General features: G+C 40.2%; 1 protein-coding gene across 1 annotated transcript in view; it reads right to left on the bottom strand.

The window, feature by feature from the left end:
* Window positions 1-14,574, bottom strand: part of LOC134531039 (sialin-like) — an 89,659-nt gene that overhangs the window by 31,579 nt on the left and 43,506 nt on the right. The window contains exons 4-5 of the mRNA XM_063366531.1: window positions 4,504-4,734; window positions 2,130-2,304 (exon numbers count right to left, since the gene is read on the bottom strand). Coding sequence (XP_063222601.1) covers window positions 2,130-2,304; window positions 4,504-4,734 — 406 coding nt within the window. The remainder of the gene's footprint in view (window positions 1-2,129; window positions 2,305-4,503; window positions 4,735-14,574) is intronic.

Here is a 14,574-nt window from a genome sequence, read left to right as displayed (position 1 = left end):
GTATTTTTAATTTTTTTATTAGACAACAAGAAAGAAGCCACCATCCCCCCAAATAAACACTTTTGCTAGAATTTTATAACTTTAACAATTATTGTTGGTATTATTTATATAACTGAAATAACCTATCTGATCTATCATTTTAGTTTTAAAGTGTAAAAAAAATCCAGCTAAATTTTTTGATGTTGCGAGTATTCAATTATTTTTAAACTAACTTTTTACTTTTACATCATACCTGTAGCAAAAAACTATTAAAATAATAAGAATATAATATCTCGAACACGGATTTTTAGGGTGTCCATCTTGGGATCAGTGATTAATACTTAAGTTTCATTCAAAAATTAGCTGAATTACCTGGCGTTGTACTGGATAAACCACTCTTAAGGAGCAGATTTTCGGAAAACCTCATCCTCAGTTGATGGCTATGTAACATAAGAAACACCATTGCCGAGTTTTAAGTCTGTAGGACATTTACTTGAAAAAAAGAGGGAAATTTTCATCATTAACACTTTCGAAACCTACCCTTAGCAGATTTATTTTCAAAAAAATTGAAAGACGTGTTATTTTGACATCAATTGAAGAGTATATTTACAACATTTCATATACTTAACTGAAAAAAAGTTTCTTCATAAAAACTTTACCACCTCTTTCACACCTTAAGAAATTAAACTAAAAAAATCCTCTCCTTAGTTCACCCCGAGGATTATTAAGAAATAGTTCTTCCGAATTTCATATCTCTGGGTCCACCAATTTAGGATGTGCGTTGTCTTGTTAGTCAGTGCTAAGAATTTTATTAAGTAGAATACCTGTGAATATTTAATCACCGATATATTTGCAAATTTTGGTGCTTGACAAGTTATTTGTAAACTAATAATAACTAGATTTACGTTAATTTTATGAATAAGGAACATTTAAACTCTGTCTTACGATTAGGTTATTTCAAAACAATTGGTTTTCTACTAAAGCGCATACAAGATGGATGGATTATTTTAATAAAATTAAGAAACCAAGTCCCGTACTATAGTTACTACTTTTACTTAAAATAAACTTTGCCATACATTAGGATAAACTTGAAGAAAATTACTGCAAAAATAAATAACTGGAAAAATGCTCCAAATCCACGGATGACTCGGAAATGTTAACAGTTTTTAAGCTTAATTCCACTAATCGGCAGTATATTTTAACATATCGCATTGTGAATGTTCGAGCAGGCCAGGCCGTGAAGTGGCCGAGGAGGCCGATGCAAAGAAGAAGCAGAGTGCAGCACGACGAACGGCGAACTCACCTGTCACGTAGAAGATGAACGGCCAGCTCATGAAGTGGCAGAGGAGGCCGATGCGAAGAAGAAGCAGAGTGCAGCACGACGAACGGCGACTCACCTGTCACGTAGAAGATGAACGGCCAGCTCATGAAGTGGCAGAGGAGGCCGATGCGAAGAAGAAGCAGAGTGCAGCACGACGAACGGCGACTCACCTGTCACGTAGAAGATGAACGGCCAGCTCATGAAGTGGCAGAGGAGGCCGATGCGAAGAAGAAGCAGAGTGCAGCACGACGAACGGCGACTCACCTGTCACGTAGAAGATGAACGGCCAGCTCATGAAGTGGCAGAGGAGGCCGATGCGAAGAAGAAGCAGAGTGCAGCACGACGAACGGCGACTCACCTGTCACGTAGAAGATGAACGGCCAGCTCATGAAGTGGCAGAGGAGGCCGATGCGAAGAAGAAGCAGAGTGCAGCACGATGAACGGCGAACTCACCTGTCACGTAGAAGATGAACGGCCAGCTCATGAAGTGGCAGAGGAGGCCGATGCGAAGAAGAAGCAGAGTGCAGCACGACGAACGGCGACTCACCTGTCACGTAGAAGATGAACGGCCAGCTCATGAAGTGGCAGAGGAGGCCGATGCGAAGAAGAAGCAGAGTGCAGCACGACGAACGGCGACTCACCTGTCACGTAGAAGATGAACGGCCAGCTCATGAAGTGGCAGAGGAGGCCGATGCGAAGAAGAAGCAGAGTGCAGCACGACGAACGGCGACTCACCTGTCACGTAGAAGATGAACGGCCAGCTCATGAAGTGGCAGAGGAGGCCGATGCGAAGAAGAAGCAGAGTGCAGCACGACGAACGGCGACTCACCTGTCACGTAGAAGATGAACGGCCAGCTCATGAAGTGGCAGAGGATGCCTGAGAGTGGGTATGTGAGGATGAAGGACAGCGGCACGCCGACGTAGGCGAAGGCCAGTAGCGATGTCCTTTCTTCGGGCAGCATCCATACACGGAACAGCGAGAACATAGCAGGCAGGAAGAACCCCTGCCAGCGGAACATAGCATGTAGGTACACATGGAATTAATTCTGCATGGCACTTCACACTACACATAATTTAAATACTTTGAAATAATTAATAGATAGAAATTATGTGTGTTGTGTTTCCAGCAGTTATACAATCCATTAAATCATATCCACCTGCATTCTGACCACCAAATGTTGTGTAGAGTTTCAGTGTAACGTGTTTTTTTCCCTCGTTACTATATATAAATGTAGTATGTTATAGAAAAATAATATGAAAAAATTTAAATCGGAGGGTAGCAAGAATTTAATAGTTCTTATAGAAAAAATGGCTGCTTTGAATAGAGAACGTTCAAAATATTGTTGTGGCATGTGATATACGAAAATATTCGAACGATTCTCTTGTAACACATATAGCATATAGTATACAAAAAAAAAGCTTTATGAAATTGTTACGACACACCTGCAGCAACATGGGGGCCGGCCTCGTTGCGGCGTCAGCGCAAATACTGGGACAGCGCTTCGGAACGAGGCTGGCCACCGTTGCGGAAAGCGAACGGGGTCGAGACTGAAGTTAATGTCGAGACCTTATTTTATAACCCCTTATTACCTTCAAGCCCCATTTAAGAAATAATGTTTCCAAAAATTTATAATCAATCTAAAAAAAAAATTGCAGTAATGTGTTAAATATTCAGTGAGAAGTCGTTTACATACGCCATCCCGGAGCCTACACTTGGAGATGTACTAGCGCTCGTAGGCCGAGCGATGGGGCTTGTGTTGTTGCTGTATGTGTGCGAAGTGCCAGGGCCGGAGCAATGATCCACGGGGTGGGTCTAGGAGGCACTAGGGAGCCTTATTAGTTAAGGAGTCCGCCTCGCCAGGGGTATATGTGTGTTAGTGAAGCCGGGTGATAAGCGCGACGCTCGCTGGTGCTTATAACGCAGTGTCGCCTCTAAGCGCAAGACTTCGAACTGGCGTGCACTCTTCTCGTCGTGCATACGATAACTATGAAGTTTGAACGGAGACCTTAACATGATATGGCGGAGAACTGAAGTTAAAGGTAAATGCAAGTCTCTTAATTGCTTTCAAGAATTTGTACCGATTGTTTTATGCCTAAAAGTTACTCTGAAAACACGCCTTTTAGCCATTTTAACTCTTGTAAAAATACAATTTAAAAACTTAATCCGGAAATAAAACTGCTTTTCAGCATTAAGCGAACTCTTGAATGCTTTTCGTCGTCAGACGTCACTTGGATATCTTGAGCAGTTTCCAAATCGCGTTGTTTTTCCTGAAGCTCTGCACACCGTATGTGTGCCTGTGTAGGCGGAGCCCTTAGCTATAGTGCACATCACTTTTACAGTTATGGCTAAGGTCACATTTAAAATTTAGATTTTTTGAAATTGAGATTTGAAGAGTTGTAAATGAAATACAGCATGTTTATGAAAAATGTTCCAGTTATAAATTTTAATATTGTAAACTAAAAGCGTTTTAGAGTGTTGTTTCAAGGTCAATGTTAAAGAGTAACTCACCCAGTTTTAGATAAGTACATGCGCGAGTACTGCTTTGTTGTTTTCTCGCTTGCAGCGCGAAATAATGGCTCTTTCCCCAATCAGTAGAGAGTGAACCTGTAAACTTCATTTGGCAACAGGATGGATCCCCTCCCAATTGGAATTTCATTGTACGAGAGTGGTCGAACGTTGAATACCCTGACCGTTGGATTGGTAGTTTAATGGTCGAGACGACGGAGCTTTTTTTTTTTCGCTGGCCTCCGCGTTCACCTGACATAACGCCATGCGATATTTTTTCCTTTGGAGTTTTTATAAAAAGATCGTGTCCACGTTACGCCGATACCTAATGATTTGGCAGAGTTGAGACACAGAATTGACGAGACTTTCGCTGACATTACTCCGGAGTTTTTTTTTTCGTAAGGGTCGATGATGACAACTCGCTCATTTTGATCAGAAATTAAACATTTTTCATTGAAATTGTCGTACGCCTTCTTCCTCTTTATCTAATTCGGATACGAGTCTATCAATGATGACGAGAAACGTTTTAAACCTGAAAGTATGAGTAGTATCACTGGCGGTGTGGGAAGGTTTGGGCTTTAGGTTGGATGTGCGCCGTATAGCTAAATGTGCACATATTGATCATTTGTAAGAACATCCATGTTAGTTCAGCTTGAAGCTGTTGCGAAGTGGCAGAAGTACAGCCTGCACGACTCACGCAGGCGACGCCCTGCAGCAGGCGCACGGCGAACACGGCGGCGGCGCCCCAAGCGGCGGCGGCGGGAAGCAGCGCGGCCAGCAGGCTCTGCGCGGCGTTGCCCAGCACGAAGGGCCGCCGGCCGCCCAGCGCGTCGCTCACCCGCCCGCCGGCCAGCTGCGCCAGCAGGTAGCCGTAGAAGAAGGCGCTCAGCAGCAGCTCCGTCAGCGGCCGGTCCCACGCCAGGTCTCCCTGCGCGCCAATCCACCCGTCCACACCCTCTGCTTCTTCGGGCGCCTTAGCAAATACACGAGGCCAGTGCATTTTCACGACGCGCACGCACCATGCAAAGAAATTTTCACAGGATGAAAAAAAGGACTTCATAAAAAAATATAAATGTGTGTTTTTAAATCTTATACTTTAATGAATGATTCTGACAACTGGCCCATATTAAAATAGCCATTTATTTACTGTACCAATTGTGATAGAAATTTTCAAGTGTTCCCATATGTATAATTTATTTACATTATACAATCGATGTTATTATATTATTAGTTAATTAATAGTTATAATTAATAAATGAGGATAGATATTCAGCAGTTTTTTTAATTTTCACTATGAATTAAAATCTATCTTTAGTAATTAACTAAATTAAATGATTAATTTTGTAACACATGTTAGAATTAATTTTAAGTTCTTTATTTGATTAATTTTATTCTTTAACCATATTATATAATATCACTTATTTTATGTTCCTTAATTATCTGCATGCTAAATTGATTCTTTTATTACGCTATGTTAGTATAACTTCTAATGCGAGTACATTGGTACACGCAACAATTTTTTAAAAGAATTATTAAAGTTGGAATTCTAAAAGGAAAAATAATCGTTGCTAAACACCAACTATTATTTCACAGGAGAAACTTTAGGTAGCAGTCGGTCATTGTTAATAACAACCTTGTATAACTGAAAGCTTGGGGGACTATCCTATTTCATTTTCATAATGACTATATCCTAAATTTTTCGTAATGGCTATATCCTATAATTAGTGATAGAAAATTTTAGATAAATCAAAATTATATCCAGCACCCTATTACTATTTTTAAGTTCTTACTGTTATTAATTTCATATACTAATTATCGTAATAACTACATCCTAAAAATAGTGATATCAAGCACCCCATTACTAATTTTAAGTTTTTATTGTCATTAAGTTCATATAGTCATTTATGTAATGACTATCCTAAAATTTTCGTATTAATGACTATATCCTAAAATTAGTGATACAAAATCTATCACAAACCATATTGTTATACCTAATAGAAAATTTAAGACAAATTATATCAAGCACACCACGCTTTTACTATACAGAGTTGTGGCGAATTATTTATCTGATTGACAAGAAACTTAAATTTAAATTTAATTTTGAATTTTTAGTTCATTCAAGGATAAAAGCGTTATTTTTATTATTTTTTTAATTATAGGTTTATTTTATTCTTTTTAGTCCCAAAATATAACTGCAAACATAATTAATTAATATAAAATAAGATTACAATGGTTTCAGCTTGCCAGTTAAAAATTATTATGAAATTAAATAACTAACGGTTATGGTTTTGAAAAACTATTTTAAAGGAATACTGATCTAAATTTGTGAGTTCTAGGTTAAATGAAAACATTTAAAAGTCTTTCAAGTATATGTCTACAGACTTGAAACTCAGCAGGGATATGCTTTATATTACATACACATACACTGAGTATGGGGTTTTGCTAATATTCGCCAGTTCCAAGGCGAGTTACGGAAGCTTTAAATATATTTGGGGCTTTAACATCTCCCCCGGCAAATTTTCCACCATATCCCGACATATTGGATCAAACACACTACAAATCAAAATACAATACATTTTTAAAATTTTCGAAATTTAGTATCATTAATCACCCCCCCCCCCCCCCCCGAGGGGTTGAAAGTCGACACCGGGTACATTTTACACCATAAACTGCCCTCGGAAACACTCTAAATCTAAAACAAAATATATATTTTTAAAATTTTCGAAATTTATGGTCATTATACCTTCCCCCCTATGAGGGGGAGAAAGTCAAAGTCCGGTCATATTTTCCACCATAATCCGATCTCGGCAACACTCTAAATCGAAAATAATATATTTTTTAAATTTTCAAAATGTAAGAGCCAAACCGCTCCCACCTCCCCTCTTTTTCCCGGGCACATTTTCCATTTTAACCCGACCTTTTTGATCTCGGAAGCACTCCAAATCAAAAAAAAATCATTATTATTATTTTTTTTTGGAAATTTTGGGTATTTAACTCCCTTCCTCCTGGGGGCACAGTCGACCCTGGGCAAATTCTTACCATGCCCTAACGCTAACCTCATGTATACACAAAAAGCACGGTTATTACCATAACTCGAAACTAGTGGTTTTTTGACCCTCTGAAACATCTCCCACTCCCCCTAACTCTAAGGTCTAAAGTTATCAAAATATTGTATTATCAGAGGTTGCTTTATATGTATGCAAAATTTCAACATATTCGGACATCGAAAAGTGGGTAAAAATAATGGAAATATATTAAATAGTCCATTCATTCATACAGGTTAAGCTAATAAAAGCGTGGTAAAAAAGCAAAATTACTCTTGAGTTAAATTATATTAGTTTTTGAAACTAAACGTTAATTTGATGTACACTGCTATAATTTTTAAGACACTATAAATATAAAAACTTAGGTCACATTTGGGAAAAATAATATTTTCAAACAAATTAGCAACGACCACTGCTAGCCTAATAGCTTTCCGAATAAGAGATAACAAACTCTGGGAACTTAATAGCAGCGAAATCTAATATTTTTTTTCTTTGAAGAGTAATTTCCATGGCCGCCAAGTCACCTGATATCAGATTTTAATTTTATTTTATTTTAGCTAATTAACAAATAATAGATTGTAACACCCATATTAAAATGGCCCTTATTTGGATGGAGTGGCGGTGGGGGGGGGGGGGGATGTCTGACACCACTGTAGTAAACTCTGGAATGAAAGGGAGTGAAAGAATGAGAAGGCGGTGTTTGAGGAGGGGGTTTAGGTTGCAAAATAAGTCAGGACCGTAGTGTGCAGAATTAGAATCCCTGGATTTTCGCACTTATTTGCCTTAGTCTGGGTAGTCACGAGATACACTCAAAAACTAGTCCATGCCTGTTTGGTTACATAAACACACTATTTATTTCCTCTGCACGGATCTGCCCTTACAGCTTCGGTTTCTGGGTGTTCTCTCTCTCTCTCTCTCTCTCTCTCTCTCTCTCTCTCTGTCTGTCTAGCTTCGAACTGAAGATGTCCAGCGCGCGCGACCCGAGACTGTCGGGTAGGCAACCCGCTATACTCTTTTATAAACATAGTTCTACAACAGAAGTAAATCTGAAGCGCGTCTCGGTACAACTATCATTACTCCGGCTCTCGTTGAAACACAACTTCGCCTGCACAAGTCCGTGGCGGGGGCCTGCACGCTGCAAGGAGCGAGATCCCTGCAGTGACACACCACGCCCCTCGCGGCGGAAGACACTCTCTCGCACCGCAGACTGCCTTGTAATGCCAGTATTCATTTCCCTTACAAGATGAAGTATTCCTCACAAGTTTCCAACATTGGCTAACGTTTACCAACAGAACGCTCATAATCTGCAGACCCAAAAAAAAGGCGTGTGCGTTTATTCGTGTCCGTACAAACTCCAAGAGACATACGCTTTCTTTGAAATTGTTACCTTAAAATAAATTATCAGATACAATTCGTACGGGGTGGGGCAAAAGGTGTGAAAGGGATTTGAAAGGGTATTAAAAAAGTGGAGCAACTTACAGAAATATGGTTTATTTTATTGTAATCAGTACATATGCCCATTTTTTTTTAAATCAAAAGTATCTATGAAGGGGAAATCGAAACTCTTAGACCGCTGTTTGGCACATTTTACACACCTTTTATCTTTTGACGGCGCTACAGCCCGTACGGCTGGAGTTTCAATGGCGGCTGATGGCCCCTATCTTCGTTTTTTGATCTTCAGAACTTGATCAAAAATGGGGACACCAAATCAACCTCATTTGATATTTTTTAATAGTCCTTCAAAACCGATACACACATTGTAGACTATTGATTATTATTCATCTCAATATTTTATTGAGATACTCCATGTGCTCCTGATTATTCCTGCCAATATTTTGTTTGTTTTTCTCCAAGTTCTTCTGATCATTCATGGCGACGCTTTTGTTGGTTTTCTCCGTGTACTCGTGGTTATTCCAGGCGAGACTTCTGGTGATGTACTCAGAGTGCTTCTGGTTATTTCTGAAAGATCAGTCTCTGCAAGAAATTTTTTTTACTTAATGAGACATGCAATTTTATTTAGTTACATTAGTAGTATGTAAATGACGGACCGAGCGCAGGTATCAGGTAGTGGATTGAAGATTGTCGGTCCGCCATCTTGGATTGTGACGTCACGGCGGCCATCTTGGATGGTTGTGACCTTGACCTTTGACCTTTACCTTGAATTTGATCCTCAAAAATCGCCAAAATCCGCCAAAATTGGGCAAAATTTGCCCAAAATTCCTCAAAAATCGCCAAAATTTCCATTTCTGTGGAAAAAAGTTCCGCCAAAAAATCTCAAAAAATTCCACAAATTAAAAATTTCTCATTTCGAGGGAAAAATTTCCCGTTTCGAGGGAAAAATTCCCGTTTTTAGTCCTTAAAAATCCCAGCGGCTGAAAATTCCTAAAACTGGCTTAAGCATCCTTAACTCAAGCCTCAGTTAAGCCATTTCTAGGAATAAGGATACCATGGCCGCCATCTTGAATTATGACGTCATCGTTGCAATTTCCGTTACGGCCACCATCTTTAAATTTATTATCCGATTTTAATGAAAAAAATTTAAAATTCATAAAACAAATTAAATAATAAAATTTTTAATAAAATATTTAAAAAACAAACATTTACGACACGGAGCTCGGAGTCCTCGGTTCGAACCCGACGAGTGCAAAAAAAATAAAAATGGCGACCGATCCTTCCCCCGAGGTGGCTGCAGGCATACTGACTCCCACCACTTTTTATCATCATCTAGTATGACGTCATGGCCGCCATCTTGTCTTCGATGCTGGAAGCCATCATCATTGTATCGTCGGCTAGAGTGCGCCGATGACATGTTAGTTTAATTCGTATCCGCAAGAGTGCAGTAATCATTTATTACTGTGACATCCGCCATCTTGTCATTTGGTCGCCATCTTGAAAATCCGTAATTATTTAGCTAGAAATTCGGGAAAAGTTCCAAAATTCATTAAATAAATCACTCATTAATTTACATATTGATTCGATCGATTCCCGTCCTCGGTTCGATACCCGATCGTTGCAATAATGTTTAATCTTATGTAAAAAAAATAATTTAAATAAACCATGTTCAACATTCTTAAAGAGACTTTAAATCCTCTACTACCACCATCCTATCAGACATCAAGACCACCATATTGGAAATGTGTAATTTTAATGCTAGAGATCCGGGAAAAAGTTCAGAAATCATTAAATAAATTTCCGATCAATATACTGATTAATTAGATCGACTAAGATCCTTGGTACGATCTAGGATGATGCAAAAAAATTAAATATATCATCAATTTAACATAATAGTAACAGGTTCGAGGAATTAAACACCGCAAGTTCTTTTACAAACATAATATTTATTACATAATTTCTATTCTACTACAGGATCACTTACGAAAGCCAACAATCTTATAATCATTTAGTTCCGCAGCGGTGTGAAATGACTAATTCTTAGCTCCAATCGGTTTATACTAGACAGAGTCCAGCCAGAACCTTTACAGACATAGTCCACCTCTTCTTGACAGAGTTTCTGAATACCGTTTTTAACAGTTTGCTTCACATCGTTAGAACTGTAAATTACTGCAGCAGATGTCTTGAATGCACACTTCTTCACTTCGTCATCGAACGGATATGGCTTTCCATATATACAGTCCAACCACAAGTTATATTTCAAAGGTCCGTTTGTTGCTACATCATCAGTAAGCTGATTGATTATCTTCTGTCTGATATCGTCAAGAAAATTACAAATGTCCTTCGACTCACCGAACGTATTTAGATAATAGTAGTCTTTCAACGTTCCACGAAATGCAGACTGCGCCAAGTAGAAGCCATTATCGTTCACTTGTAATGCTACGAACACAGTCTTAGGTTTAGTTCCATGTTCAGACGTCATAACAATCGGTTGCTGGGCATCTGTTTTTTTGGTTGTACGCTTTCGTGTCTCCAATCTAAAGCGAGGAGTCGAAATGTCGGCAGGTAGTTCAGCAGTAGGAGCACAGACTCCACCTTTACATTTTTTCGCATGATGTCGCAAACTGTCAATTCGAGTAAACCATTTAAGGCACTCATCACATCGAAACTTCATGCGAGAAGGATTCTTCGCGCATTTGCTCCGCTCATGTCTTCGTGCATCATGGTAAAATGCGAACGACGTATCACAGTAGCTGCAAGGATACCGTGGTAATGAACACGAACCTTTCAGACCCGATCCAGATACTGACGTTGCCGCAGTTGCACCATTTCCAGGCATTCTCTTATGAACATCAATGCATCGTTGTTGCGCCGAAACCTTTACTTTCTGCCGCACAGCAGGACCTTTGCATGCCTTCATGTGCGTTTTCATATTATCTTTTCTGGCAAACTGCTTATGACATTTCTCACAAACAAACATTTTACGATATAGGTTCTTGGCACATTCGCTCCTCTCGTGCCGCCGAGCATTGCTGTTGTTTGAGAAAATCTTGTCGCAGTAACAGCACCGATGTTCGTTAGTTGTTGTCGATTCGGCATCCATTGAAGTCTTCATTGAGGTCGTATCGTCGATCGTCGTGGTTTCCTGCACATCCAGCTCAGTAGTCATTAAGCTATCTTCTGCTGGCGGTACCACGTCTGTTGAAGTCTCCTCCAGTGTTGACATCGACGTTGCCAACGGGATCTGCTCCACCATTGTCGTCGCTGTCGTCAAGGTTCCCGTAGACGATGATACAACGTCCATCGAGTTCGGCGTTAAAGTCGGTAAATATGCCATCGAGTTCTCAAGAACAGGTAATTACGCGACTTATTCACCAGATGAAATAATCTAGGTGATCCTTACACCGTCGACGACAGTAACAAACTGAGCGACCTGCTGTCTAGGACTCGCTTATATACATGCACCGGATGGAATAATACGCAAGTCAAATCAAGAACCACTTACTATAATACCAGAGTCAAAACAACATTAAAAATAGAAGGACCATCAACGAAAAGGCAGCACATTTGGAAGCACCGACAACGAAAAGGCAGCACCGACAACGAAAAGGCAGCACCGACAACGAAAAGGCAGCACCGACAACGAAAAGGCAGCACATTTGGAAGCACCGACAACGAAAAGACAGCAGCGACAACGAAAAGGCAGCACATTTGGAAAGCACCGACAACGAAAAGGCAGCACCGACAACGAAAAGGCAGCACATTTGGAAGCACCGACAACGAAAAGGCAGCAGCGACAACGAAAAGGCAGCACATTTGGAAGCACCGACAACGAAAAGGCAGCACCGACAACGAAAAGGCAGCACATTTGGAAGCACCGACAACGAAAAGGCAGCACCGACAACGAAAAGGCAGCACATTTGGAAGCACCGACAAAAAAAAGGCAGCACCGCCAACGAAAAGGAAGCACATTTGGAAGCACCGACAACGAAAAGGCAGCACCGCCAACGAAAAGGAAGCACATTTGGAAGCACCGACAACGAAAAGGCAGCACCGCCAAAAGAAAAGACAGCACATTTGGAAGCACCGACAACGAAAAGGAAGCACCATCAACGAAAAGGCCGCACCGCCAACGAAAAGGAAGCACATTTGGAAGCACCGGCAAAGAAAAGGCAGCACCGCCCACGAAAAGGAAGCACATTTGGAAGCACCGACAAAGAAAAGGCAGCACCGCCAACGAAAAGGAAGCACATTTGGAAGCACCGACAACGAAAAGGCAGCACCATCGACGAAAAGGAAGCACATTAATTTGTCATTGACTGCAATATTCATTGGTTCCAATATTCATTGGCTCCAATATTCATTGGCTCCAATATTCAATGGCTCCAATATTCATTGACTCCAATATTCATTGGCTCCATCAGTCATTGACACCTACAGTCTTTTGGTTCCAAAAGTCTTTTGGCCCCAAATATATTAGGCTAGAATTCTTCGAGTCTAAGAGACTATGAGACCACATGGCTACGAGTTTAAATTATATAGCTGGTTACGAGTTATACATGGCTTGCGAGGCTACAGAGCTACGAAGTTTCTAGTACACAGGTTTACATGACTGCGAGGATACAGGACTACAAGTCTGCAAGAGTACTTGACTACGAAGGTACTCGTCTACATGACTCCAGTTACCGCATCTGTCTTCGACAGAATTTTCTCTTTTGCTCCAACTGCTCCATCAGCATTATGTTATAAGATTACAAGGCCTCTTGCTTACGTAGCTTCAAGTCTACGAGCCTCCAATGCATCATGACTACGAGACTACGAGCCATGAGGTTACGAGTCTATGCGATTGCGAGTCTTCTAGGTTACGTGATCGCGAGGCTATAGGTCTACGAAGCTTCCAAAACGCATGGTTACGAGACTGCGAGGCTACAATTCTACGAGGTCCCAAGACATCCTGGCTACGCGACTACGAGCCATGAGGTTACGAGACTACGTGACTACGAATCTTCAAGTTTACGAGACTGCGAGGCTACAGAGCTACGAAGCCTCTAGAAAACGAGTTTACGTGACTGCGTGGATACAGGAATACAAGTTTGCATGAGTTCTTGACTACGAAGCTACTCGTCTACAAGGCTCCAATTGACACATCTGTCTTCGATGGAATTTTCTCTTTTGCTACATCTACGTCATCAGCATTATGTTATAAGATTACAAAGCTACTTGCTTACGTAGCTTCAAGTCTACGAGGCTCCAATACATCATGACTAAGAGACTACGAGCCATGAGGTTACGAGACTATGCGATTGCAAGTCTTCAAGGTTACGTCATCGCGAGGCTATAGGACTACGAAGCTTCCAGAACGCATGGTTACGAGAATGCATGACTAATTGGCCGCATGGCTACGAAACTTTATGTCTCTAACTGACTACAATAGCACTATTCAGTGGTGAGAGTTAATTTATTTCATGCAAAGGTACTTGCTGCAAGCAGTTCCGCTTTTCAACATCAGATGACGTCACGTTTTGCTTGCAGGTAAAATAATATTTATTTATTTTATGCGGGATGCGGGTTGTTCACTATCGATCGCATAAGAAGAATGGCATCGATAGTCTTCAAGGAGAAGGAAGTTCGTCCTTCCTGCTAGTGCTTCTCAGATTTCTCACGGTCCGCCATATTGGATTGCGACGTCACGGCTGCCATCTTAGATGGGTGTGACTTTGACCTTTGACCGAAACCGCAGGAATGATCGCAAGCACTCGGATTAATCATCAAAATATTGATAAGAATAATCAGGAGCACACGGAGAAAACCATCATAATATTGGCAAGAATAATCAGGAGCACACAGAGAAAAACGACACACGTTTTCTTTGATATCATAAAATTACAGAAAAAAATATTTAAAAATAAAAATAAATTAATAAAAAATTTAAAATAAAAACAAAAAATACATAAAATTCTGGCTTGTACTAGAACTCTATCTTTGCTCAACAATGATAAGTTTACAAGCTAGCAGAATCTGTTTATGTATTTTTTGTTTTTATTTTAAACTTTTTATTAATTTATTTTTATTTTTAAATTTTTTTTTCTGTAATTTTATGATATCAAAGAAAACGTGTGTCGTTTTTCTCTGTGTGCTCCTGATTATTCTTGCCAATATTATGATGGTTTTCTCCGTGTGCTCCTGATTATTCTTATCAATATTTTGATGATTAATCCGAGTGCTTGCGATCATTCCTGCGGTTTCGGTCAAAGGTCAAAGTCACACCCATCTAAGATGGCAGCCGTGACGTCGCAATCCAATATGGCAGACCGTGAGAAATCTGAGAAGCA

Source organism: Bacillus rossius, chromosome 3 (assembly GCF_032445375.1).
Source record: "Bacillus rossius redtenbacheri isolate Brsri chromosome 3, Brsri_v3, whole genome shotgun sequence".
In the NCBI taxonomy this organism is placed as follows: Eukaryota; Metazoa; Arthropoda; class Insecta; order Phasmatodea; family Bacillidae; genus Bacillus; species Bacillus rossius.
This window is presented reverse-complemented; position numbering and strand designations above follow the sequence as displayed.